The sequence below is a fragment of the Pogona vitticeps genome, chromosome 6 (genome assembly GCF_051106095.1).
Source record: "Pogona vitticeps strain Pit_001003342236 chromosome 6, PviZW2.1, whole genome shotgun sequence".
Taxonomy (NCBI): Eukaryota; Metazoa; Chordata; class Lepidosauria; order Squamata; family Agamidae; genus Pogona; species Pogona vitticeps.
This window is the reverse complement of record NC_135788.1, coordinates 47,179,510-47,204,202: the sequence shown is the minus strand read 5'-3', so window position 1 is coordinate 47,204,202 and position 24,693 is coordinate 47,179,510. Positions and strand designations below refer to the sequence as shown.

At 44.0% G+C, this 24,693-nt stretch overlaps 1 protein-coding gene across 1 annotated transcript in view; it reads left to right on the top strand.

The window, feature by feature from the left end:
• The first annotated feature begins 5,508 nt into the window (after positions 1–5,508).
• The window catches only part of DYNC1LI1 (dynein cytoplasmic 1 light intermediate chain 1), a 43,731-nt gene continuing 24,546 nt past the window's right edge, over positions 5,509–24,693 (top strand). Inside the window, exons 1-4 of the mRNA XM_020799480.3 lie at positions 5,509–5,878; positions 6,291–6,364; positions 19,151–19,267; positions 23,764–23,994. Coding sequence (XP_020655139.3) covers positions 5,739–5,878; positions 6,291–6,364; positions 19,151–19,267; positions 23,764–23,994 — 562 coding nt within the window. The 5' untranslated portion in view covers positions 5,509–5,738. The remainder of the gene's footprint in view (positions 5,879–6,290; positions 6,365–19,150; positions 19,268–23,763; positions 23,995–24,693) is intronic.

Sequence of the window (24,693 nt, the reverse complement as noted above, 5' to 3'; positions counted from 1 at the left end):
TCCCAACATTGTACATGCTTTTTCATGTTTAGTGGGTCCTAATACTTTTGTCAAGCTGTCAGTAACATTTTTTCTCAGTCTCACAATAAATCAGTTTGATTAGACCATTTTCTATACTTTCTTTCACATTTTTGTACCGTATGTCTGTGTGTTTTGACCTGCTTTTTACATTTGGAGAATTTGCCATTTGTATCACAGCCTGGTTATCTTCATTTACAGATATTGGATCCTTTAAATTTATTCCTAGATCTTGGGCTGTTTGTAAAATATAAGGTCTGTACAAAGTTCTGATAGAGCTGCATATTCAGATTCAAATGATGAAAGTGATATAAACTTCTGTCTAGCTGTTTTGCAGTTAACCATGCTATCAGCCAAATGTACAGTCATTCCTGACGTGAACCTTCTTGTAACAATGTCATTCCCACAGTTTGCATCCGCATATGCTGTTATGATCAATTCTCCCTTAGGTTCTAAATATAATTCCTTGTTTTGGGTTTCCTTTAAATATCTTAACATCCTTTTTGCAGCTTGCCAGTGTTTCTCATTTGGCTTACTCACATTCCTTGACAGTAAGTTCACTGCAATAGATATATCAGGTCTCGACCATCTACTTAGATATAACAGACTACCAATCAATGATCTATACATTTCACTATCACATTCAGGACCTGTAACATTTTCTTTTTCAAATTCCACATTCATAGGAGTTATAGCACCCTTGCAATTTTCCATTTTATATTGCTTCAGTAGCTTCAGTATTCTATTTCTCTGGGCTAATTTAAATCCTTTATCATACTTCTTTATTTCAACTCCTAAATAGTTTCTAATTTCACCCAAGTCCCTCAATTTGTAGCTTTCCTTTAGCATTCTAATTATGTCATTGACAGATTTCTCATCTCTTGTAAATATGGCTATGTCATCCACAAATTTATTTATTTATTTTATTTTATTTATTTTATTTATATCCCGCCTATCTGGTCGGGTCAGGACCACTCTGATAGCTTTCTCATCCCTTTTGGTAAATAAACATGGATCTGCCTTGCCTAGTAAAAATCCATTACCTATGAGTGTCCTACTTAAATGCTGATTCCACTCATACCCACTCTGCTTCAATCCATACAGGCTTTTCTTTAGTAACCAACATTTATCTTTCTTCTCTATGTTAGGTGGTAACTTCATGTAAATAGTGTGCTGTAAGTCTGCATTCAAATAAGCTGTTTCAATATCCACATGCCTCAAAACTAGATTGTGTTTGGCTGCATATGCTAACACAAACCTCAAGGTTTTTGGCCTCAGAGCTGGTGCAAACACCTGGTCATAATCACTAGTTGTCTGAGAGTAACCTTTTGCAACTAGTCTTGCCCTATATCTCAGATTGCCATCAGCATCCCTTTTCTTTTTAAATATCCACCTGCACCCAATAATTTTAGTGTCAGGAGGTTCCTGAATTTCTTCATATACTCTGAGTTGTTTTAGAGAATTTAGCTCTTTCTCTAATGCTTCATTCCACTTATCCTGCTCAACTTTAGGCATCTTACATATATCTTCATAAGTTTCAGGTTCAGCTACATTTAAACAGTAATAGGTTTCAGACTGATATCTTTCAGGTGGTCTACGCTCCCTTGTTGATCTCCTAGGAATCACGCTCTCCTCTGAGGTAGATGGTATTTCACTATCTGGCTGCAGTTCAACAGGTTCTGATTCTTTCTTTATTCCCTGTTCTGGCTGTGAGCTTTCCTCATCATCACTTTCCCCATTCTCCTGCATATCTGGTATGTGGATGATGGTCTCTGGAGGCAAACTAATCTTGTCCCAGTAGGCATGTTCATTAAATGATGCACTACTGCTAATGACTACTTTGTTAGTTTTGGGTAAACCAAATCTATATGCTTTTCTGGTTTGCTGGTATCCCCAAAAATCCATTAGCTTAGCCTTCCTATCACCCTTTCTTCTGATCTCTTTAGGTATATGCACCCATGCAGGTGACCCAAATACATGTAGAAATTTTAAATTTGGTTTTCTTCCTGTCCAGATAGTATAAGGTATATTGTTAATCCCACTGTGCCAAAGTATGTTCAAATAGAAATTTGCGCAAAGAATAGCCTTACCCCAGTAATGGTCTGGAAGTTTACTTCCTCTTATCATGGCCTCTGCCATGTTTTGGAGTGTTTGGCCTCTTCTCTTTATAAATGCATTCTGCGTTGGAGTGTAAGGTGCAGATTTCCTATGAGATATCCAATGCTTTCTTAATATAGACTGGAATTTTGCATTTGTGAATTCAGTCCCATTATCTGTCTGTATCTGCTTTACTTTTCTGCCTGTCTTCCTTTCCACAAATCTCAACCACTTCTCAAATTCAATGTGTGTTGAGCCTTTGTCCTTCATCAAATAACAGAATCCAAATCTAGACTTCTGGTCTTGAATTGAAAGAATGTACTTTGCTCCTCCCAAAGATGCTCTTTTAGGGCCTATTAAATCTGTTGATACAAGGTCTAAAATGTTGTCAACTTTTATGTTACTATGTTTCTTAACAGGAGCACATTTACTTTTAGCTACTTGACAGTTAATGTATTTATCACACTGCCTTAAATTCACTCCAGTTGAATTCTCTATAGTCTTACGTAATGTTTTATAATTTGCATGCCCCAATCTCAAATGCCACAAGTGAATACAATCCCTATGAGGACATACATTCTTATAGACATTGTTTGCCTTTACACTGTTTAATCTATATAGATTGTTTCTGATATAGCATGTTAGCTTTTCATTCTTTTCTCCGGTAATAACACATTTACTCATGTAGAATGTGCTAATAAATCCCTCTTTAGCTAATTGGCTGATAGTAAATTGTGTTTTAGCTTTGGCACATATATTACATCTACTGGCTATGTCAAACATGGTAATTTTACTTTACCTTTGCCCATAATTTTGGCACTTACTCCATCAGCCAACATTACTTGTTGATCAAACACTGCCTTAAAATTGGATATCAGCTTTTTATCCTTACACATGTTAGTTGTTGCCCCTGAGTTGACAATCCATTCTTCTTCGTGGTGTTTGGTGTTATAAGTAGTCTCAGTCAGTTTTGATGCATCTTTATCACATCGTGGTTGTTTTCTTTCTTTCTTCTTAAATTTACATTCTTTAATTAGATGTCGTCTGGAACCATAGGCAAAACATCTCCTCCCAGGTTAGATATTCGCAGTTGTGACCTCCTCCCCAATTTCACTAGGCTTGTTTCTCTCATTAGAGGGTTTGAAGTCACGTAGTTGCTGATTATCTTTTCTCTTTTGCTCCTCCTCCAGAAGCCTACTGGTCACATTTAATACTGTCATCTCGGCTTGTGGAAGTACTTCTAAATTTGATACGGACTGGTCATATGTTTTGTCTAGTGAAGAGAGAATTATGAAAGCTTCCTGTAGCTCAGTAAATGTTATATTTTTCTCTCTTGAGTCCATTATCATTGTTTTCATTAGCTCTAAATGCTGGAGCATACTCCCACCAGTTTGCAATCTGGTACGAAATAGCCTTCTTGCAATTTGGATTTGGCTTCCAACGCTGACTCGTACAAATCCTCCCATGCTTTTCTTGCAGAAGTTTGGCCTCTAATATCGATTAGAGTCAACCCAATTATTGCAAGTGCTTTAGAATTTTGCATCTTTTCTTCATCATTCAGCACAGCTGGTGGATACTCAACAATGTCCCACAATGATTCCTTTTGGAGCAGTAACTGGACCTTTTGCTGCCAAGTGGAGTAGTTATCTCCATTTAGCTTCTTAATACACAGTCCTGACATTTGCACCTCACTTGCCATTTTCACAGACTGCAGACAAAGCTGTTTTTACTAACCTCTGCTGCTTACACACCTCTTGGCTCTTCCTTCTGGATTTACTCAGGTCAGCAATCTTACTGGTATCTTCCTGGGCGTGTACCTGGGCCCATAACCATTGACAGAGTAGCGGTAGCATAAGCCCACTAGCCATGCCACTCTTTAAATATCACAGTATTAGTGGTGTGAAATAGCTAAAATGAAACATCAGATAGTGTCAAAATCTACACTAAACATATTTACAGTGCAGCCCTATCAACAAATACATAATCTTTACTACTCCAGTCCCATTGCTCCTTATGTGGGGGAAGAAATCTCATTGTGTTCAGTAGCCTTGGTAAATAGTCTTTCTCTTTCTCTTTAACAATATGTAGTGGATCTTACTTACTGAGCTTACCTGTTAAGGTGTAAGAATGGTGGATCAGTATGTCTGTGTTTTGGAGAGGACTGCTCTGTAATATGATTTTCTTCCTTTTAAGGTTAGATTTTCATCCAAATATTTTTGTTTTATAATAAAGAACCACCACCATCTCCGTTTAGGGAATACTGTATTTGACATGATACAAAAGGTTCTGCTTGTGGTAATAGACACATACTAGTGTTCAATCTGAACAAATCACTACCGGGCAGGGCAATCCCTCCTGCAAAGAATAAGTGTGTGATTATACAACTTTTTACTGAAAAAACAAACTAGGTTTTTGATATAGATGCTTTCCTACCATGGGACAAAGTGAGGTGGCTTTCTCATACAGCCATTTTTGTATGTCTTTAAGAGAGAAGATGGACTGAGGGCACAAGGACCATGGAATGTAAGAGAATATTATGTGTCCTCAGGAATTGGTGAAGGTGGTTCCCTTTGGGTATTCTTTCTCTCAGGTGCCATGCTGAGGTTGGCAGACAGTTGCATACCAGGTATCAGAGGAAAAACCTGTCCTCCTGAGTCCAAATTTCAAGAATACTATTTTCTTCCAGGTTTATTGGTAGTCCCACTATAGCCTTTTACAATAAACATTTTAAAGGCTCTTCCAGCAACTTTCAAGTTTAAGATTTACTGCGGCATGTGCAGTGCCTCGCTTGATCCCTGCATGAAGTCATAGCTGAAACGAGTGATTGTCCAGGAGAGCTTAGGCTGCAAAATAGCTATCAATCTTGTCAGAAGACTTCCCTTGTATGCCACAACAGAGCCCTAGTACTTGTTTCTATTAACCCAGTTTTAAAGAAGTGAGGAGGAGGGTCGGCCTTGCTTCGTGCGCCATGATTTTTTACGCGGAGCTCTTCCTCTGCGGACAACAAAGATCCCCGAAAACGCCTGAGTGGACCCGAAGGGTGTGGCTGACAGGCCGTGGCTGACAGGCCCAGGGCGTAGCAGCTCCTTGGCTTGCTGCCACCTGACTGGCTCAGCGCCCAACGGGTCAGACAATCTTTTCCTCTTTGTTTTCCTCACCCACCATGTCAGCAACGACAGTCACGACAAAACCTGACGGGGGTGTGTGTGTGGCGGGAAGGGGAATCCCTAGTCAAAGCGAAGGAGTCAGCTGGCTGAGGAGCCAGTACTGGCTGAGGAGCCAGGAGTAACGGGACAAGGAGGGAAAGGCCGGAGGGGGAAAATGACAAGGGAGCGCGAGCGAACGAGAGAAAAAACCCTCCCCGCCCCTCGCCGACGCGCTTAAAACCCGCCTCCTCCGCCTTCAGCCTCAACATCCGGGTTCTCGTTAACAACGCCGCTGCTGCCGCCGCCCGTTCGCGGCTCTTTCTCTTTCGCGCTTCATTGAAGGGAACTGTCGGCGGCAAGCTCAGCCTTTTGCCTCGGCCGCGGGGGGTGGGGTGGTGTCGAAGGAAGGGAAAGGGGACGCGCGCCCAAGCGCGCACCTGCGTTGCCCGGGTGTGTGTGTGGGTACGTAGAGTGAAGATGGCGGCGGCGGTGGGAGGAGGGCGAGCCGGTTCCTCGGCTTCTCCCGGGCTGGGCTCCGGGTATACAAACAGCAGCAGCAGCAGCAGCAACGCGGATTCGCGAACGGGGGGCGATGAGGACGACGGGCAGAATCTTTGGTAAAGAATCCCCCCCCTTCTCTCCCCTTTCCCCCCCCCCCCGTTGCCTTGAGAAGGGACCGTTACTATCGGGGAGTTCCTCTTTATCCCTCCGGTAGCCCTTGTGCCTGTCCCCGATGCGGCGTGGGGGGGTCCCTCTCTTTCCTGCCGATCCCCTCGACCCTCCCCTGCTGGGGTGGGGGGTGTTTGCTCATGAGCGCCATGTTGCGGGTCTCCCCTGCCGCCCCTCTTCGCCGGGTAGGGTGTCTCCTCCGCCGTAACGCGCTTTTGCTTTTTTTTTTTTTACACACAATCCTGCCTTCCGTGGCTCCTCCGGTTCTGCTCCTGCTCCTCGCGGCGTGACAGGAGCAGGTGCCTTTCTCCTCCCCATCCCCTCCTCACCGGCTTCTTTGTTTTCCCTTTCCCACCACAGGTCCTGCATCCTCAGCGAGGTGTCCACTCGTTCGCGATCAAAATTGCCTTCGGGGAAGAACGTCTTGCTGCTGGGTAAGTATTCCCCCCCCCCCGCGTTTTCTCCTCGGTATTTCATGGTTTGCTGGATTTCCTTTCTCCCTGACTTCTTATTTATTGATTGGAGAGCTTGGATCCGCGTGTCATGCGGTTAGAATGGAGGGCGCCGTGCAGACGACCGCGTTGGTTTTGTAGGTTGTGCCAGAAGGGAGGGAGGGTCAGGGGTGGCCGCGGCAGCGGCTCATTGATCGCTCCATTTCCTGTGCCTGCCTCACCTCTTGCAGGATCTGGTGGATTCCCTTCTAATGCATAACAATGCACAACGTTGGGTTGGTGTTTACATCCCTTTTATTCCTTTGCTTTTTCTTCATTTGTCAGAGTCAATGCTTTCACTGGAGTGTCTGAGAAAAACTGAGATTTGGGTGTGTGAGAATGCATTTAGACTAGAAACCATGGCCTTTTTTTGATGAGTTGTTTCATGAACACCATGTGAAGTCTGCATATGTACTGAATTGTGGTTTCTAGTTAGTTTCTTATAGATTTCAAGAGAGACTCCTAGGTATAGTATTTTTGCTTTGGCAACAATTTCCCTGGGCTCATGATGATATCTCATGAGTGCCTGGTAAGCTTGTTTCTTGAAATAGTAGACTAGTACTGTATGTCTGTTTCTGGATTAACCAACTTGTATGTTAAGCATTCTTATTGTTTGTTTACAACCCCTTGGAACTTATTTAATTGCATCAATACCAGCGGAAGAAATTTTGCTGGGGTTTCATGATTTGGAGTAAAATTGACTAGCTCATTGTCTGTGAAGATGATCAAATATAGTTTGTTAGATAGTCTTTCTATCAGCTACATTTTTTTAAAAAAAATGAGATTTGTGAATAAGCTATCTAGGCTGCAGAAGGGCAGCCTGAGAAAATTAAAAATCCTTTCTTTGGAAATAGTTAAACAGCACTATGTAGAAAGAAGGAACTTGCCTTTCAAACGTTGGAAATAAACTTTAGATGGATAACTGATGAATGTAAAATTCTGTCAGATATGTTAGAAATTTGAAGAAAAACACATTTTTTAAAAAGATGAAGTAATAGAGAGTAAAAGGGCTAGTGAAATGAAAGCAAATGAATTTAACTACCCAGTGTTTGCTAGCCTGTGTTTACAATCTTCTAAACACTTATTTGGTGTTTCCTCTGAATAAAACCAATTTAAATCACTTGTGATTATTTCTGGATAGGCACAGATGACAGTAAAAATGTTTAATGTTACATTTATACCATTTTTAACCTGGAATACATGCCTCTTCCCCTCTTCATTTTATTCTCAAGATTGATGTATCAGTATATGTTTACGTATTCCTGAGACCAAGAATCTGTCACTGTTTTCCTGCACTGGCTGGCCAGGAGCAGGAGGACATTATGACATATCATCCCAGCATATGAATAGTGATCACAGTTTCGCTAACATGGCTTGCAATAAACAATAGAGATGAATGTGATTTCTTTAAAAATTGACTGCTCGTGTTAGTTTTTTCATTATCTGATGGCACTTAGCTTTTTCTTTATCTGATGGCACTGTTAGCTTCCCTTTCTGTAATGAACTAGATGCTACTTTTTTGCAATTCATACCTGACTGATCATGAAGTAGACTGGTAACAAGTAGTTAAAATGCCATATGAGGATAGTGTTATCTGTTTTAAACAACTGTATACAGTCGATATATAATCATGGTTAGGAGATTGGAAACATAATGTTGGATTGCATATTTGCCCTTGATTCCTGCTGTACTGGGAGCAATTCCATTCCAATCTACAGTGGACCCTTGACTTACAGACGGCTTGACTTACAGACTTTTTGAGTTACAGACTTCTCTGGCCGCAAAAGTTAGGTTTGACTTGCAGACTGAGATTTGACTTACAGACCAGAAAAAAACCAAAATGGAACAAAAACGGCCTGTTACGGGATTAATCGGTTTTCAATGCACTGTAGGTCAATGGAGACTTGACTTACAGACTTTTTGACTTGAGAACCGCCTTCCAATACGGATTAAGTTCTCAAATCAAGACCCCACTGTATTTCACTTAAGAGATATATTGGCATAAAGTTAACTGTGGTCTATATTGAGATTTCTGCTTATCTGAAGTCCAGATTAAAGCAAATCTTACAGTTAGCATTGGTGCCAGTGTGATGCCTAGTTGTGATGCCAGAGAGTGTTGGGACAGATCTAGTGAGGGTGAGCATGCAGCTCCAAATCGTATTCTGACTCTCTTACCTTATCTTAACTATCTGCCGTGTTTCCCTGGAAATTAGACAGGGTCTTATATTAATTTTTGGTCAAAATGCATTAGGGTTTATTTTCAGGTGATTTTTTTCATGTATAACAATCTACATTTATTCAAATAAAGTCATGTCATCTGGTTGCTGCACAGTGATGGCGGGCGGGGTTTCACTTAACTGGGCCTTATTTCTGGGGTAGGGTTTATATTATGAGCATCCTGAAAAATCATACAGTACTAGGGTTTATTTTCAGGTTAGGTCTTAGTTTCGGGGAAACAGAGTATGTGAAGTTTAATAATGTTGTGTCTGTGCTAGGCCTTATGACTTATTCTTTCTACTGGCTTGTTCCTTCTTGTTCTTTCTACTGGTTTGTGCTTATGTGGTATTGATTCTTTTAAAACTTCTCAAAATACACTGTTAAGTGTATGTTGCAAAAAGAAGGCCCCTTGGAATCAAAACCTTTACTCTTACAATGGACAATATATATTCTAGCTTTTTCACTTTTTGCTTAATATCTACTTGTGCAGAAATTATATTTAAAGAAGGAATAGGTAACTGTTTAATGAATCATTGTAGAATAAACAGCTATCTTTCTTGCTATTTTAATATATTTCCAGGTTCAGATATAACCGTCTCAGATCATTGAATTCATAGTTTATTTGTCTGAGAATGGCTGAAAGTTCACATCATTATGTGTTTCAGTTTCTCTGCAGTAGAAGTGTGGGAGATTATTATTAATGAGTTAGGTTGTTTTTGTTATTGTATGTGTTGATGGCTGATCAGCTGAAAGGCTGTCTAGAAAAATATCAAGTTGTTAATTTTAGATTTGCTGGCTTCAGTATCAGTAAGCAGCCAGGACATCTTAAAAGTTAAATTGGATCCAGTCTAACTTAGTGACAGTTTGGGACCTTTTGAAATCAGTCTGAAAATTTAATTATGACTAGTGGCAGTCTCACTGATTTCATTTAGAAGTACGTAGTTTAGACAGCATGAAAAGTACATTTTTCTGTGGTGATTTCATTCCTGCAAATTTAAAGGCACTGCATGTAACATTTAATTAAACATTTACGGGGAGAGTTTTTCTAGCAATAGTATGTGGTATGTTTTAGGAATGAATGACTCTGAGTACAGAAGATAATTGAAGGTGAGAGGGGTAGCATTAACATTAGTGTTAACAGTTTTACGTTGAGCAGAAAATTATATTGCTGTGAAAGCTATTCACCAAATACAGTGGTGCCCTGCATAGCGATGATAATCCGTTTCGAAAAAATCGTTGCTATACGGTTTCGTCACTATGCGGGGCAAAAAACCCCATAGGAACGCATTCAAACACGTTTAATGCGTTCCTATGGGGAAAAAACTCACCTTTAAGCGAAAATCTTCCATCCGGCCACCATTTTCGGTGCCTCTAAAGCAGGGGTTTTAAACTCAGTTTACCTGGGGGCTGCTAGAGGCAGAGTCTTGGTGAGGCTGGGCCGCATCAGATTTTCTGCCAAGCGGAGCAAGAACCCGAGGAAAGCTGCCTAGGAGTTTCCTTAGCTGACCGGTGGGCTGGCTGGCAGGCTGCAGTTCTGGATGGAGGGTGCAAGAGGTGCTGTCTTGGGAGAGAGCCGGCGAGCGAGGCAAGGTGTTTTTTTTTTACTCTTGACAGCAGAGGAGGTGTGGGCGCTTTAGGAGGGCAGGCAAGGCGAGGGCCACAAACTATCATCTGGGGGGGCGCAAATGGCCCCCAGGCCGCATGTTTGAGACCTCTGCTCTAAAGCGAGGTAACACAGTGGGCGGCCATTTTGGAACCGCCGATCAGCTGTGCAAAAATGGGGCCTTTGGGATGATCCCGGGGGAGCGCTTCCCTGTGATCATCCCAAAGGCCCCACCGATCAGCTGTGCTTCGGCGCTGGCTCTCTCTCCCCTCGCAGCTCCAGCCTGGGCAGCCCAGGCTGGAGCTGCGAAGGGAGAGAGAGCCAGCGCCGAAGCACAGCTGATCGGCGGGGGTTTGCGAAGCTGGCTTCCATCTTCACAAACCTCCGCCGGTCAGCTGTGCTTCGGGGCTCTCTCTCTCCACCCCTCGCAACACAGCTGATCGGTGGGGCCTTTGGGATGATCTTGGGGAAGTGCTTCCCCACGATCATCGCAAAGTGATTTCCCCCATTTAGAACATCGCAATGTGATTGCTTTTGCGAGCGCAAAAGCTCAATCGCTATGCGGATTCATCGTTAAACGGGGCGCTTGTTAAATGAGGCACCACTGTATGTGTTTTGTTTATATGTTATAGGGCTGCCCTCTTTTGCGTAATATGAAGGATGGCCCCTTGAATTATTGAATTAAAGATCTTCTGCTACTCTTTAGTATTTCCTGTTTTACAATGCTTTTAATGTTACTACCCTAAGGAGATACAGTGGTGCCTCGACTTATGACCGTCCCGAGTTGTGACCAGCTCCGGCTGCAAAATTTTGCTTCGACTTGCAGCTGGAGCTTCGAGTTGCAATCAAAAGATGCAGGGAAAAAAGGTGGGGAATTAAAATTAGAGGACTAACTGTTGGTTGGGGAAGAGCTTCTTTGTAGCTTTTTTTTTTTAAAAGCTCCAGTGCCTTCCCAGGGCTGCTGTGCTTTTTTGTTTGTTTGTTTATTTTTTGTGGGGTTTTTTAAAGCCCCAGCGCCTTCTGACGGGGCTGTTGTGTGCTCTTTTTTTTTGTTTTGTGTTTTTCTTTAAAGCCTCAGTGCCTTCTGATGGAGCTGCAGGCTTTATTTATATATCCTTTTGCAGGAATTTGTATCAGCAAGGCAAAAAAGAACACCTAATTCAATCTTACCAGCCAGTCACAACATCATGGGCATTGCTAAGCCAGATGCAAGTCTGCAGGTTTCGTCTGTAGCAAACCCCACTGAAAATAGTGGGGCTTAACCATTAAATAACCTAATCCAGAGAGCCTTTTGTTGTTGCTGTTCAGAGTGGTTACTTTTACACATATGCTTCAGACATCATCATTTAACTGAATAAATAACATTTCACATTAAGCATTTATTAGCTTTAAAAAAATCAAAGCAGCAACTGATGTTTTAAATGGGTATTTGTCTTTAAAATCTTTCCATTAAAAAGCTTTGTATTCAAGGAGGATTGATATTTAAATCAAGACAGTTAAAAACTGATCTGTCTCTTCAGTGATTTAAGTACAAGGTTTTATTTCTTATATTCCCTGGACAAAAAGGCAGCCAACTAACATTTAGATACACAGGTCTGAAATGAAGCAGAGCCTTTTTAATTACTTAGGACCTTAATCCCAAACCTTGTGATCATTATCTCATAGCTTTTGCAGAGTTTATATCTTTTTAGCGACAAGAAGGTACAATAATTATAGAATTAAAAACACTGAGCAAAAGCAGTTACTTGGAAGACATGTGCTTAGAATTTTCTAGAGGCAAGAGCTGGGGTGATATTTTCTGTGAGATGTCAGGTAAATGCCATTTTCAGAAGAGTCATAATTGAACAATAGTATACATAATTTACTATGCTAGGTTTATAATGGTAACTTTTAATAGTTAGTTTATTTTTTGTTCTGGTTTGTTTTTTAATGTAGACTCAGATATATGCAGAGGATTTAAAAACTGTCTGGAAATGCAGCTGGTACAGAATGCAGCTGTCAGGATCCTTAAAGGGAGATGCACTCTGATAATGCTGCACTTGTGCTGTACCAGGTTTTCGTTACTTAATAGTGTCTGGACCCAGTTTAAAGTGCTTGTTTCAGTCTTTAAAGCTGTAAACACTTGCACCTGAATGAACTCATCTGGTCCTTGAGACTGTCCACTGACTTGTCTTTGGCCTTCCATTAAGAGATGTCAAGTTTCTAGGCACCTGGGACAGGGCCTCTTTGAGGTGGCTCTCAAGTGTAGAATTCCCCTCCTTTGGGTATTTCTGTCAGTCATCTTAAAAATCTTTTATTATTTCATTCTGCTTTTCCATTTTCTTGGTGATTTTTGCACTGCATTGGTATTTTGATCTGCAATTTTGGAAAATTAAACCTTAATGTCTGGTGTGTAATTGCTGTTCTCTAGTTTTTTCACTTCTTGTGAAAAAAACTTCATGTGAAATAAACTTTTCTGGTTTTTACACTTCTTTTAAGCCAATTTATGAGACTTGTTCCTAAATGTCAGGATTTTAGATAAGGCATCTTTCAGTCTCAAGAGACTATGGTAACATGCTCTGAATAGAGGACTTGGAACAGGATCTAGTGTGGGTGAGAAGGCCAATTCGAGAGTGACCATCCCTTCCACACTGAAGACAAATACAATCTCTCCCCCGTCCCTGATTTTGCTGGTTTTGGAACTGCCTCTTTGCCTCGGCCTGCTGAACAAGTGTCTCTTCAAAATGCGAGAGGCCATGATGCAGTGCCTGCCTTCAAGTGGAACGCTCAGATGTCAAGGTTTCCCATCTGTTGAGGTCCATTCCTAAGGCCTTCAGATCCCTCTTGCAGATATCCTTGTATCGCAGCTGTGGTCTCCCTCTGGGGCGATTTCCCTGCACTAATTCTTCATACAGGAGATCTTTTGGAATCTGACCATCAGCCATTCTCACGACATGCCCAAGCCAGTGTAGGCATTGCTGTTTCAGTAATGTATGCATGCTAAAAATTCCAGCTCCTCCTAGGACTATTCTATTTGGAACTTTGTCCTGCCAGGTGATACCAAAAATGCGTCGGAGACAACGCATATGGAACATGGTCAGCTTCTTCTCCTGCTACACACAAAGGGTCCAGGACTCACTGCAGTAGAGGAGTGTACTCGGGACACAGGCTCTATAGACCTGGATCTTGGTTTATGTCGTCAGCTTTTTATTGAGCCATACTCTCTTTGTGAGTGTAGAGAACATGGTAGCTGCTTTTCCAATGTGATTATCCAGCTTGACATCTAGGGAGAGAGTGTCAGAGATTGTTGAGCCAAGGTATACAAAGTCATGAACAATCTCCAATTCTTGTGTAGAGATGGTAATACAGGGAGGTGAGTCCATGCCCTGGCCCATGAGTTGTGTTTTCTTCAAGCGGATTGTTAATCCAGATTCTTGGCAAGTCTTGCTAAAACAATTCATGTGTTGTTGGAAGTCTTCAGCAAAATGGGCAACAACAGCTGCATCATCGCCGAAGAGGAAGTCCCACACGCGTTTCAGCTGGACTTTGGTCCTCACTTTCAATCTAGAGAGATTAAAGAGCTTTCCATCTGATCTAGTTCGGAGACAGACACTTTCTGTTGCAGTTCCAAACACATGCTTCAGCATGACCACAAAAAAGATCCCAAACAGGGTCAGCGTGAGGACACAGCCCTGTTTCACTCAGCTTCTGATATCAAAGGTATCTCTGATGTTGAGCCATCAAAAGCTACAGTACCCTTCATTTCCTCATGAAAGGACCTGATGATAAGGAGTCGAGGTGGACATCCAATCTTGGGAAGTACAGTGGTGCCTCGCTTAACGAGTGCCTCGTTTAGCGATGAATTTGCATAACGATGTGTTTTTTTAGAAAATAATATGCACCGTATAATGATGTTTCCTATGGGCGATTTTCGCTTAGCCAAGTTTGGGACCATGCTTCGCATAACGAATGCGATTTTAGGTCCCCTGCTTCACTTAATGATGTTTCTTTTTTCAATTTAAAAAGTGTCTTAGAAGGGTCAAAAACGGTTCTAAATGCTTGGATTCGTTAGAGGACCCCCTAAGTCGTGTGCAAACCTGATTTGGCTTTGATCTGACTTTTCGTTAATTTATGGTGATTTTTTTTTCGGCCCATAGGAACCAATGGAGCTGTCAAAATCTTTTTGGTCTTCTTTCAGGATATACACTTATAAATAAAGAACATTGAATTGTAAGATATTGTATGTGTATGTAGACCTGCTTGTGAAAAAAGTGGATTATTTTCAAAAGTAGAAAAGTCTACCATAACCACTTTAAAACTCTTCTTTGTGTTTTTTGGGGTTTCCCCCCCGCACATAACCCACCTGTCATAGCAGCTCCACTGGCTGCCATTCACATCGCTAAACGGAACGGAAAAAGCCATAGGAATGCATTAAACTTTGTTTAATGCGTTCCTATGGAGGATAAACTCACTGTTCAGCGATGTTCCTCCATAGGGGCGGCCATTTTCGGTGCCTCTAAAGCGAGGCAGCACAGCGGGTCGGCCATTTTGGAACCGCCGACCAGCTGACCGAAAATGGGGCCTTTGGCATTTTCCCCCAGCTGAGTGGTGGGAGCTTCAAAGCCCCGCCGCTCAGCTGGGGGAAAATGTCGGCAGTCGGCGGTGGCTTTGGATGGACCCCAAAGCCACCGCCGACCGCTGACATTTGCCTTCCGAGCTCTCAAAGGGCTTCCCCCCCACACATTGGAGAAAGCCCTTTGAGAGCTCGGAAGGCTCTCAGCGGTGGCGGGGACAGGGTAGGGGGTGTCCGAATGGCTTCCAGGCGAAGCACTGGAAGCCATTCGGAACCCCCCTGCCCCCGCCGCCACCGCTTGGAGCCGCCCCGCGCCCGGCCAGCACGTCCGAGAGGCGGTGGAGAAGCCTTCCCCCGAGGCCTCTTGGACGCGCTGGCCGTGAAAATGCTGGCCAGCACGACCGAGCGGTGGCAGCGGAGCCTTCCCCCTCCTCTCGCCTCTGCCCGACGCAGCCCTCACCCTCATCTCCGCCGCCGCTGCTGGGTTTTGGAAGCCGCTTCCAAAGCCCAGCAATGGCGGCGGAGAAGGGGGTGAAGGGTGCGTCGGGCAGAGGCGAGAGGAGGGGGAAGGCGCCGCCGCTGCTTGGATCCGCCCCCCGGCCGGCTTTCCCTTCCATGGTCAGACTCTCAGGAGTCCAGCCATGGAAGGGGTAACCGGCCGGGGGGTGGATCCAAGCCCCTACTGCTGCCGCTGCCGCTTGGATCCAGCCCCCGGCCGGTTCCCCTTGCATGGTCTGATCCGACCATGCAAGGGGAACTGGCCAGGGGACGGTTCCAAGTGGCGGCGGCGGCGGTAGGGCCTTGCATCCGGCCCCCGGCCGGTTCCCCTTGCATGGTCTGATCCGACCATGCAAGGGGAACCGGCCGGGGGCCGGATACAAGCTCCTACCGCCGCCGCCGCCGCTTGGATCCGCCCCCCGGCCGGCTTTCCCTTCCATGGTTGGACTCTCATGAGTCCAGCCATGGATGGGGTAACCGGCCGGGGGGCGGATCCAAGCCCTTACCGCTGCCGCCGCCACTTGGATCCGGCCCCCGGCCGGTTCCCCTTGCATGGTCTGATCCGACCATGCAAGGGGAACCGGCTGGGGGCCGGATCCAAGCTCCTACCGCCGCTGCCGCCGCTTGGAACAGGCCGGATCCGACCATGCAAGGGGAACCGGCCGGGGGCTGGATCCAAGCTCCTACCGCTGCCGCCGCCACTTGGATCTGCCCCCCCGGCTGGCTTTCCCTTCCATGGTCGGATCTGACCATGCAAGGGGAACCGGCCGGGGGGTGGTTCCAAGTGGTGGCGGTGGCGGTAGGGGCTTGGATCCGCCTCCCGGCCGGTTACCCCATTCATGGCCGGACTCCTGAGAGTCCGACCATGGAAGGGGAACCGGCCGGGGGGCGGATCCTAGCCCCGGATGCCTGATAGGCATCCGGACCCCTGCCGCCGCCGCCGCTTGGATCCGCGTCGCGGCCGGCTACCCCATCCATGGTCGAACTCCTGATAGTCCGACCATGGTGGGGGTAGCCGGCCGCGGGGCGGATACAGGCGGCGGCGGCAGCGGCAGGGGTCTGGATGCCTTTCAGGCATCCGAAGGGGAATCCCAGGGGTGGCCTCAGAAGGACCTTTCGGAAGGGTCCTTCCGAGGCTACCGCTGGCATTTTCCCCCAGCTGAGCGGCAGGGCTCCCGCTCAGCTCGGGGAAAATGCCCCCTCCAAAGGGGAATCCCGGTGGTGGCCTTGGAACGACCCTTCGGAAGGGTCCTTCCGAGGCTACCGCCGGCATTTTCCCCCAGCTGAGCAGCGGGGCTCCCGCTCAGCTAGGGGAAAATGCCCCCTCCGAACGGGAATCCTGGCGGTGGCCTTGGAACGACCCTTCGGAAGGGTCCTTCCGAGGCTACCACCGGCATTTTCCCCCAGCTGAGCAGCGGGAGCGGTCCTTTGGAGGCTCCCGCCGCTCAGCTGGGGGAAAATGGGGCCTATGGGGAAAACATCGCAAAGCGATTTTTCCCCATAGGCAACATCGCAAAGCGATGGCAAAAGCGATTGCTTTTTTGCCATCGCTATGCGGATTCATCGTTAACCGGGGCACTCATTAAACGAGGCACCACTGTATCTTGAAAACTGTGTCTCCCTCTGTGAACTTGCTTGGATGTTAAGATCATTCAGGGAGGCTTTTCTTCTGGTCACAGCACTCTCATAGGTGCACTTGGTGACGAAATGGGAAAGGGCCTTTTCTATTGCTCTTTCCAGACTGGAACTCCCTCCCACCAGGCTTGTCCCATCTGAGCATGGTGCTGCCCCACCCCTCAGCCAGTCTGCGGTTCAGAAAAGGTTGGGGGGTAGTAATGAGTACAACAATAGTTGCAGACAGAGCACTTCCACTTGTTGTCCGCTGCAGATTGCAGTCTCCACAGCAGGAGTCAGCAAGGGGAGAAAATGGAGGTAGCTGAGCATCACATTTTAGCATTAACTCAGGGAGCTAGGTGTAGTTGACTTAATGGTCTTTGTGATGTTACAGCATTTTGCACATTTCAGTAAGATCTTTACTTTTCAGCTACTGTACTTGGTTAGCATAGGAGCTCTTTGACAGATAGCCTGCATGGCTACTCCTACAGGTAGTTGATTGGCCAGCATTGGTTGATAATGATACTCATCTGCTTTACTTCGGCGTTCAAAGAAATTATGGATATAGTGTCACTCGATCCTTTCTGTGATGCATGTTAAAAACATTCTCATGGTTTTTTCAGTTCTTGTACCAATATTTTGAAGACTAAAATAGAATCTCACATTCAGTCAAATGCAAGAGTGTGTGATACCTTTATAGACCACTAAAGAAATCATAGAGTTGCTAACTTTTGTGGATCTGGTGTTTACTTCGTCACACTTGCACTGGTGTCTTGTCATTAGTGCAGAGAACTTAAGAGTCCAAAGGTTCACAGCAGATGGATTTTGCCAGGCATTTAGTTTAGATATAAATTAGGAAATATGCAAGTTGTGTTGGAGTTGTGGCTTTAAAGTTACTGCTGAGGAAGCTATTGATTGGATATCACACCCCAGTTCTTTAAATAAAGAAGTACAGGCATTATGTAGAGACCACATTTGGTTTTCCTTTGAAATTACAAGTTTCTATTTGGTTGGGGGAAGAGGGTGACACAAAAAACACAGAGTCCTTCATCTGGGAATTGGAGCGAAAATTTAACTCACTAGGTTTATCCAATTGGGGTCAAATTAGTATTACATAGTGTTTTCAGTTCTCTGCTGATGTTGAGAGTCCATATGTCTTTTTGTTGGTGTGGGGGTGGAAGGTGGCTATTCTTGGTATCTTTAGTCACTATCTTCTGATCTGTTTTTCCAGCATGCGATATTCTGAAAGATACAAGACAATTTTTCCCAGTGCTTGGGTAAAGCACATTCTCTGCACTCGGTATTTATTTAATTTATATGCTGGCCACTCTACCCAAAGGTCTCTGGGTGGCTTACAACAATTAAAATTCAATTAAAATAAAATAAAAGATAAAATGATTAAAATACAATTAAAATAGATACTTTAAAAATTGCCATCAGGACCCACAGTTGATGTTATTTCAATTAAAAGCCTTCTGAAACATGTCCTTTCTGTTTTGGGTGGCCTTAGAACTTTATGGCTCACTGCCTCAATGGAAAAGCAGCAAGAAAGGTGCTTAATTTTCCTCTGTCCACTTTGCTTTATACATCTTTTTTGCAGGTGGCAGTCAGGCTTTCACTACATGAAATAGCATGTATACCATGTAGCTCTAGGGTTGGCCTATCCTACATAAATGCAAAGTTAGAGAGCTATTTCATGTATTTTGCATAGTGGAGCAAGAAATGAGCAGAACAGCCCTTTCCATTGGGCAGAGTGAGGCAGTCACTTTCGGGTGACAGATGCTCAGGAATGAGTATCTCTCTAGTTACTCTGCTTGAGTAATACAGCCACTTCTGCCTGAAGAATCACAGTGTATGTGCCACATGGCCCCCTCTTGCCACATTAAAATAGTCTATGGCTCCCAGATACAGCAGGGGACACTGTATTGTCACCAGAGTTGACATGAAACTCAGCTCCCAACTGAATTCATTTCTGAACACGAAAGTGGGAATGAGTAACAACACTATGTTGTCTTTTGTGTTAGGTTGCAAAATGTCATGGAACTGCCCTGAGAATAACTAAGCATAAGATTCTTTTTTCATTTAACAATTCTAATTATTTAATAAGAAAATATACTAAGTCTATATTTCAGTGTTTACCACGGATAAGCACTGTGTCCCCTGGGCTAATGTTCCAGCCAAAAACTGGAGCAGGAAAATATTATAAATGTGATATTAATAAGGTTCTCTTTTTGCTATTTTCTAGGAGAAGATGGAGCAGGTAAAACTAGTTTGGTTAGAAAACTTCAGGGAATTGAGGAATACAAGAAAGGAAGAGGAATGGAATATTTGTACTTAAATGTACATGATGAAGACAGAGATGGTAAGTATTAAGAAAACAGAAACTGACAGCATAATATTTTTGATTGGCATGTCATTCAGTTTTAAAAATATGTCATTTTCACTAATCCATGACTGTAAGATATAATCTCCCATCATACTGTAGCTGCCCTTTATATATCTATTCCTATTATTTTGGAAAAGAGAGTTAGCAAGACAGGAAAAGTGAATTGTGGGAGGATGACCCTGGGGACAAATCTTGGCAAGTTGCAGGTGGTGTTAGGAATGGGAGGTAGGTGTCTCTGCTTGTCTTTATTTCTACTTGCATGCTGTTGCTCCCACTGTCCTTAATATTTCCTTAGCCTGTACCTGCATTATATACTGTATTTTTCGCACCATAAGACGCACTTTCCCCCCACAAAACGGGGGTGGAAAGTCTGTGCGTCTTATGGAGCGAAGAAAACAGATTATATTTTCCTGTTTTCTTCTAAAAAATTGGTGCGTCTTATGGAAAGGTGTGTCTTATGGAGCGAAAAATACGGGACTTTCCCACTATTTTCCCTCCTGTTTCTAGTTTTTTTTCTTTAAAATGGTGCCATTTCCCTCAGTTTGATGTCAAGGTTAATTGTACAGCAAAGTCCTCAGAGCACTATAAGATCATAACACTATTTGGTAGGTTGAATCTGTAGGGGTTTGTCATAGCTGACATTTTTCACTTCTAGAGTTAATTTCAATGTGAGATCAGTCATATCAAAGTTCATCTGGGTACCAAGGTATAAGTTGTTTCCTTGTTTAGATGCTCCATCTCTCTTCAGAGGATGAGAAGGAACCATTGTTTCACTCATGGTAAAGTAAATCTTTCTCTAGATGTTCATGTTATTTTCATTCTACTTTTCCCTGATAGAAAACTAATTCCAGGCAACATCAGCTTGCCTAATTCTTCAAGTTGTATTCATCTACATTGCTTCCATATGCATGAAAAGTATTATTTCCAAAAGTATTGGAAACGTGCTGGTACTCATACTTTAGTTATAAAGAAATTCAGTCATGCAGTCACTGAGAAACTGCAGGTTTAAATATTTAAACAGAAATCAATTTTTACAGCTAAGAAAAGCTACAGATAGAATTGTTTAAATCATGTAAAAATCATCCTGAAGTCTTACAGCGATGAAAAAACTGTAGGTGCAAATGGCTAAGAATATATGGATATTAAATTTACAGTTGTAATCAGAATTATTCAACCCACACTGCAAATCAAGTTTATGATTTATGATCAAGTGGCTTTCTTAAATTCAACTAAAAATGCAACTTTTAATGAATCCTACAGTCTGAAAATTATTCACCCCTTCATGACAAGCATCTATAGTACTTACCGTATTTACCAGTGTATAAGATGACTTTTTGGCCCCCAAAAACATGCCTCCGAGTGGGGGGGTTGTCTTATACGCCGGGTGCACTTCAGTTGGGTCAGGAAGGAGCCACTGCCGAGTGACGTGGGGCCGCTCTCGCAGGGGTGGAAGGTGGGCGGGCAGGCAGGTGGGCAATCCAGACGGAGGGAGGGAAGCAGAGCCGGCCATGGGCCATGCCTGAGTGGCCAGAGCCCGCTGCCGGGCTGCCTGCTGCCCCGCGCCGCTGAGCCAGCTGCCCGCTCGCCCCCGCGCCGCTGGAGAGCTGTTTCCCCTCCTCCTCCACTGCCACCGCCCGCTCGGCCGCTTCCCCTCCTTGCCCTCCTTGCAGCTGAGCCAGCTGCCCATGCACCGCCGGAGAGCTGTTTCCCCTTCCCCTCCTCCTCCACTTTCGCCACCCGCCCGGCCACTTCCCCTCCTCGCAGCTGAGCCAACTGCCCGCTCGCCTGTGCGCTGCCAGAGAGCTGCTTCCCCTTCCCTTCCTCCTCCTCCTCCGCTGCTGCCCACCCGGCCGCTTCCCCTCCTCGCTGGCCATGAATGTCCAGGGCGGGCCGAGCAGGGCAGCCGCCGCTGGTGCCGCAGCAGAGCCGTCCACTCTATATTTTGAGTGGAAATGTTGGGGGGGTCATCTTATAGACCCAGTTGTCTTGTACGCCGGCAAATACAGTATTAGAGCACCCTTTTGCTGTTATGACCTGCTGCAAATGAGATGCATAGCCAGACACCAACTTCTGTCAGTGTTCCTGAGGAATCTTAGACCTCATGACCAGTGGCTTCTAGTTCAGTAGTATTCTTGGGTTTGCATGCTCAACCACCTTCAAATCACCTCAGAGATTTTCTCTGAGGCTTAAGTCAGGTGACTGTGGTGGCCACTGTAGAGTCTTTCATGACTTGTTCTGCAACTAAACCTTGGTGGAAATTGAGGTATGCTTGGGATCATTGTGCTGTTGGAAGTCCAGCGACTCCCAAACTTCAGCTTTCTCACATGGTGTTGATACAGTCCCTACTCACGTTAGAAGAACAATGAACAGATGTTTGAAGGCTGTTCATTGTTCTGGGACTGTGATCAACCACCAATATCGAGGTAGCCAACCCACCACTCTAAAATTGGTGCTGTTGAATGCCAGGTCTGTGTCCAGTAAGGCCCAGGTGATTTACGACCTTATCCTGGAGGAGGATGCAGACCTGGCATGCATAACTGAGATGTGGATTAGGGGGGAAGGGGGGTCCTCCCCTGGCTCTCATCTGTCTGCCTGGTTATGCCATCCAGCACCAGGGTAGACTGGAGGGGCGGGGGTGGGGGAGTAGCCATTGTTTACAAATCCATCTTAGAGGTTACTAGGCGCTCCTCGGTGGTAAGGCCAGGTCTAGAGGCACTCCACATGTCGATTGGGGCCAGGAATGGTATTGGGATTTTGCTGGGTTACCGTGCTCTCCACGACCCAGCCACTTCCCTTCCGGAGCTGGCCAACTTTGTCTCCACGGCATTGTTGGGATCCCTGAGGCTTTTGATCTTGGGTGATTTCAATGTGCACGCGGGGGCAGAGATTACTGGGCCAACTCTTGAGTTCCTGGAAACCATGGCTTCCTTGAACATATTCCAAAATGTCACCGGCCCCACCCACGTGGGTGGCCATACGTTGGACTTGGTCTTTTCCACTAATTGGAGCGAGTGTGGTCTGATGGTGACTGGTCTTGTGTCGGTCCCCTTGTCATGGTCAGATCATCACCTAATAAAATGTAACCTCGCAGTGGCTCCCCCCCCCCTCCCCGCAGGGAGCAGGGACCTATTTCTATGGTCTGCCCTCAAAGACTACTGAATCCTGTTGGATTCCAGGATGTCATGAGAGGGATTACGGCGGACCTGGCTGGCGCTCCTGTCGAGGCTCTGGTTGCCTCCTGCTTCTCACTAACAGTTTCACTGTGCATATTTATATTTTTCTCAAGGTTTTGATTCATTAAGATTAATGAGTAGATACTCCCACACGCTGGGCTGACAGGTTGTTTTGAAAACAAAGTGATTTTTTTCTATTGAAGTGGAGATACAGTATTTTTTTGTGGACTTTGATCCAGCAGAGAAACGTATACTTTTTTCATGGGTTCCACCAGGGTTGCCATCCTTAATGTGCTTTGCTAGTTGTGTGTAGCCAATAGTCTTTTACATGTATTTTACTAGTCTGGTAAAATTAGCTGTTTGCTCTGAAAGGATACCTCTAATATACATGCAATACACTGCTGTTTAAAACTCCATTTTAAATCCCATTTCACATTTTCAGGGTTACAATTATTTACCCCCCCCCCAATTATTTCAACATTTCACTCATACAAAAATTTCAGATTTGACACTGAAATTTCCTCCATTTTGCCTCTTATCTCTGCTGTGCTATCTCATCTTCTCCCTCCTCTTTCTCTTTTTTCTTTAAAATTCTTCAATCCCACTTTATCTCTAGCACTGCTGCTTTTTCCTCTTATCCTCTCCCCCTCTTTATCTGCCTTTGTACTTTAATTTCTATCCTTGACTTCAAATATATAGAGAGAAATCCATCTAATTTATTTAAGACATTATAATTCTTCCAACCTAGCCAATATCAAAATGGTCCCACCTATAGACCATTTATTTTAATTATATGCTGTCAACTCAGTTCCAATTTATGGCTACTCTTCCAGCATTTGTTTTAGATAAAAAACACACTCAGAAGTGGTTTGTCAGCCCCTCCTTCTGTTGATGCTCTGGGACTGTGCAGTTTACCTAAGGCCACATAGGTAGCAAGGTGTGCAACCCCATAAGTCCTGCTTGAGATATCTTGGCTGACCTCTCCAAAAAAAGCACAGTAGAGATGTCCATGCTGGCTCTATAGCAGGATGCTACAACGCACAGAGATGTACTACCATTTTACACTGCTATTAATTGCTAAAAATGGCAGTTCTCTCTTTTTGGCTTCCATTGATGTACAGAGTTGGCTTGATTCTGCCATTTTCTACTCCCATAAGAATCCTGGATGAGAATTATCTAGTATGTAATTATTGTTTAAATTTAGATGTTATATCTATATCACATTAGTCAGTTGTTTCTATATATTAGTACTATAATAGACTATGGGACACCTAAACTTACTTTCTGTTTTTATTGTAGATCAAACAAGATGTAATATATGGATACTGGATGGTGACCTTTATCATAAAGGTCTACTGAAATTTGCAATGGAATCTAGTTCTCTAAAGGACACTTTGATTATGCTGGTTGTAGATATGTCTAAACCATGGACTGCATTAGATTCTTTACAAAAATGGGCAAGTGTTGTACGGGAGCATATTGATAAGCTAAAAATTCCTCCTGAAGAAATGAAAGAAATGGAACAAAAAAGTGAGTACTTAACTGAGTGGTTATCTGGATTTTATTTCATTAGCCAGGTCATTTATCAAATGACAGTTCCATTCACCAGATGACAATTTGGACCTCAAACTCAGTTGTTAGCCTCACAGCCAAAGTTAAATTCTAAATGGCAGAAGAAATCCAGTAGCATTTTGCTAAAGATGCTGTCAGCAGAATCACCTTTGTTGATTTAAATACATGTTAGTTAGGCTGTTATTAGTGCAACAAATAAAAGGAAAGCTGAGAACCGTATTTGTCTTTCTTTTTAAGCCTACCCTGTTTCCCCTAACATAAGACCTAACCTGAAAATAAGCCCTAGTATCGTTTCTCAGGATGCTCGTGATATAACCCCTACCCCAAAAGTAAGCCCCAGTTAAATGAAACCCCGCCCTCCACCAGGAACTCTTTGTGCAGCCAGCAACCAGAAGATGACATGACTTTATTTGAATAAATGTAGATTGTTGTACATGAAAAAAAAAAAACATCCCCTGAAAATAAGCCCTAATGTGTTTTTTGGAGCAAGAAATAATATATGACCCTGTCTTATTTTTGGGTAGTAACAGTTCATCATCAAATTATAAGATTCCTGCTAAAACTGCTGTAATATTCAGAGTGTGTAGTTATAATTTGTTTTGATTGTTTAGCTTATATTTGATTGTATGTTTATAGCTGGAATAAGAGTTCTCAATT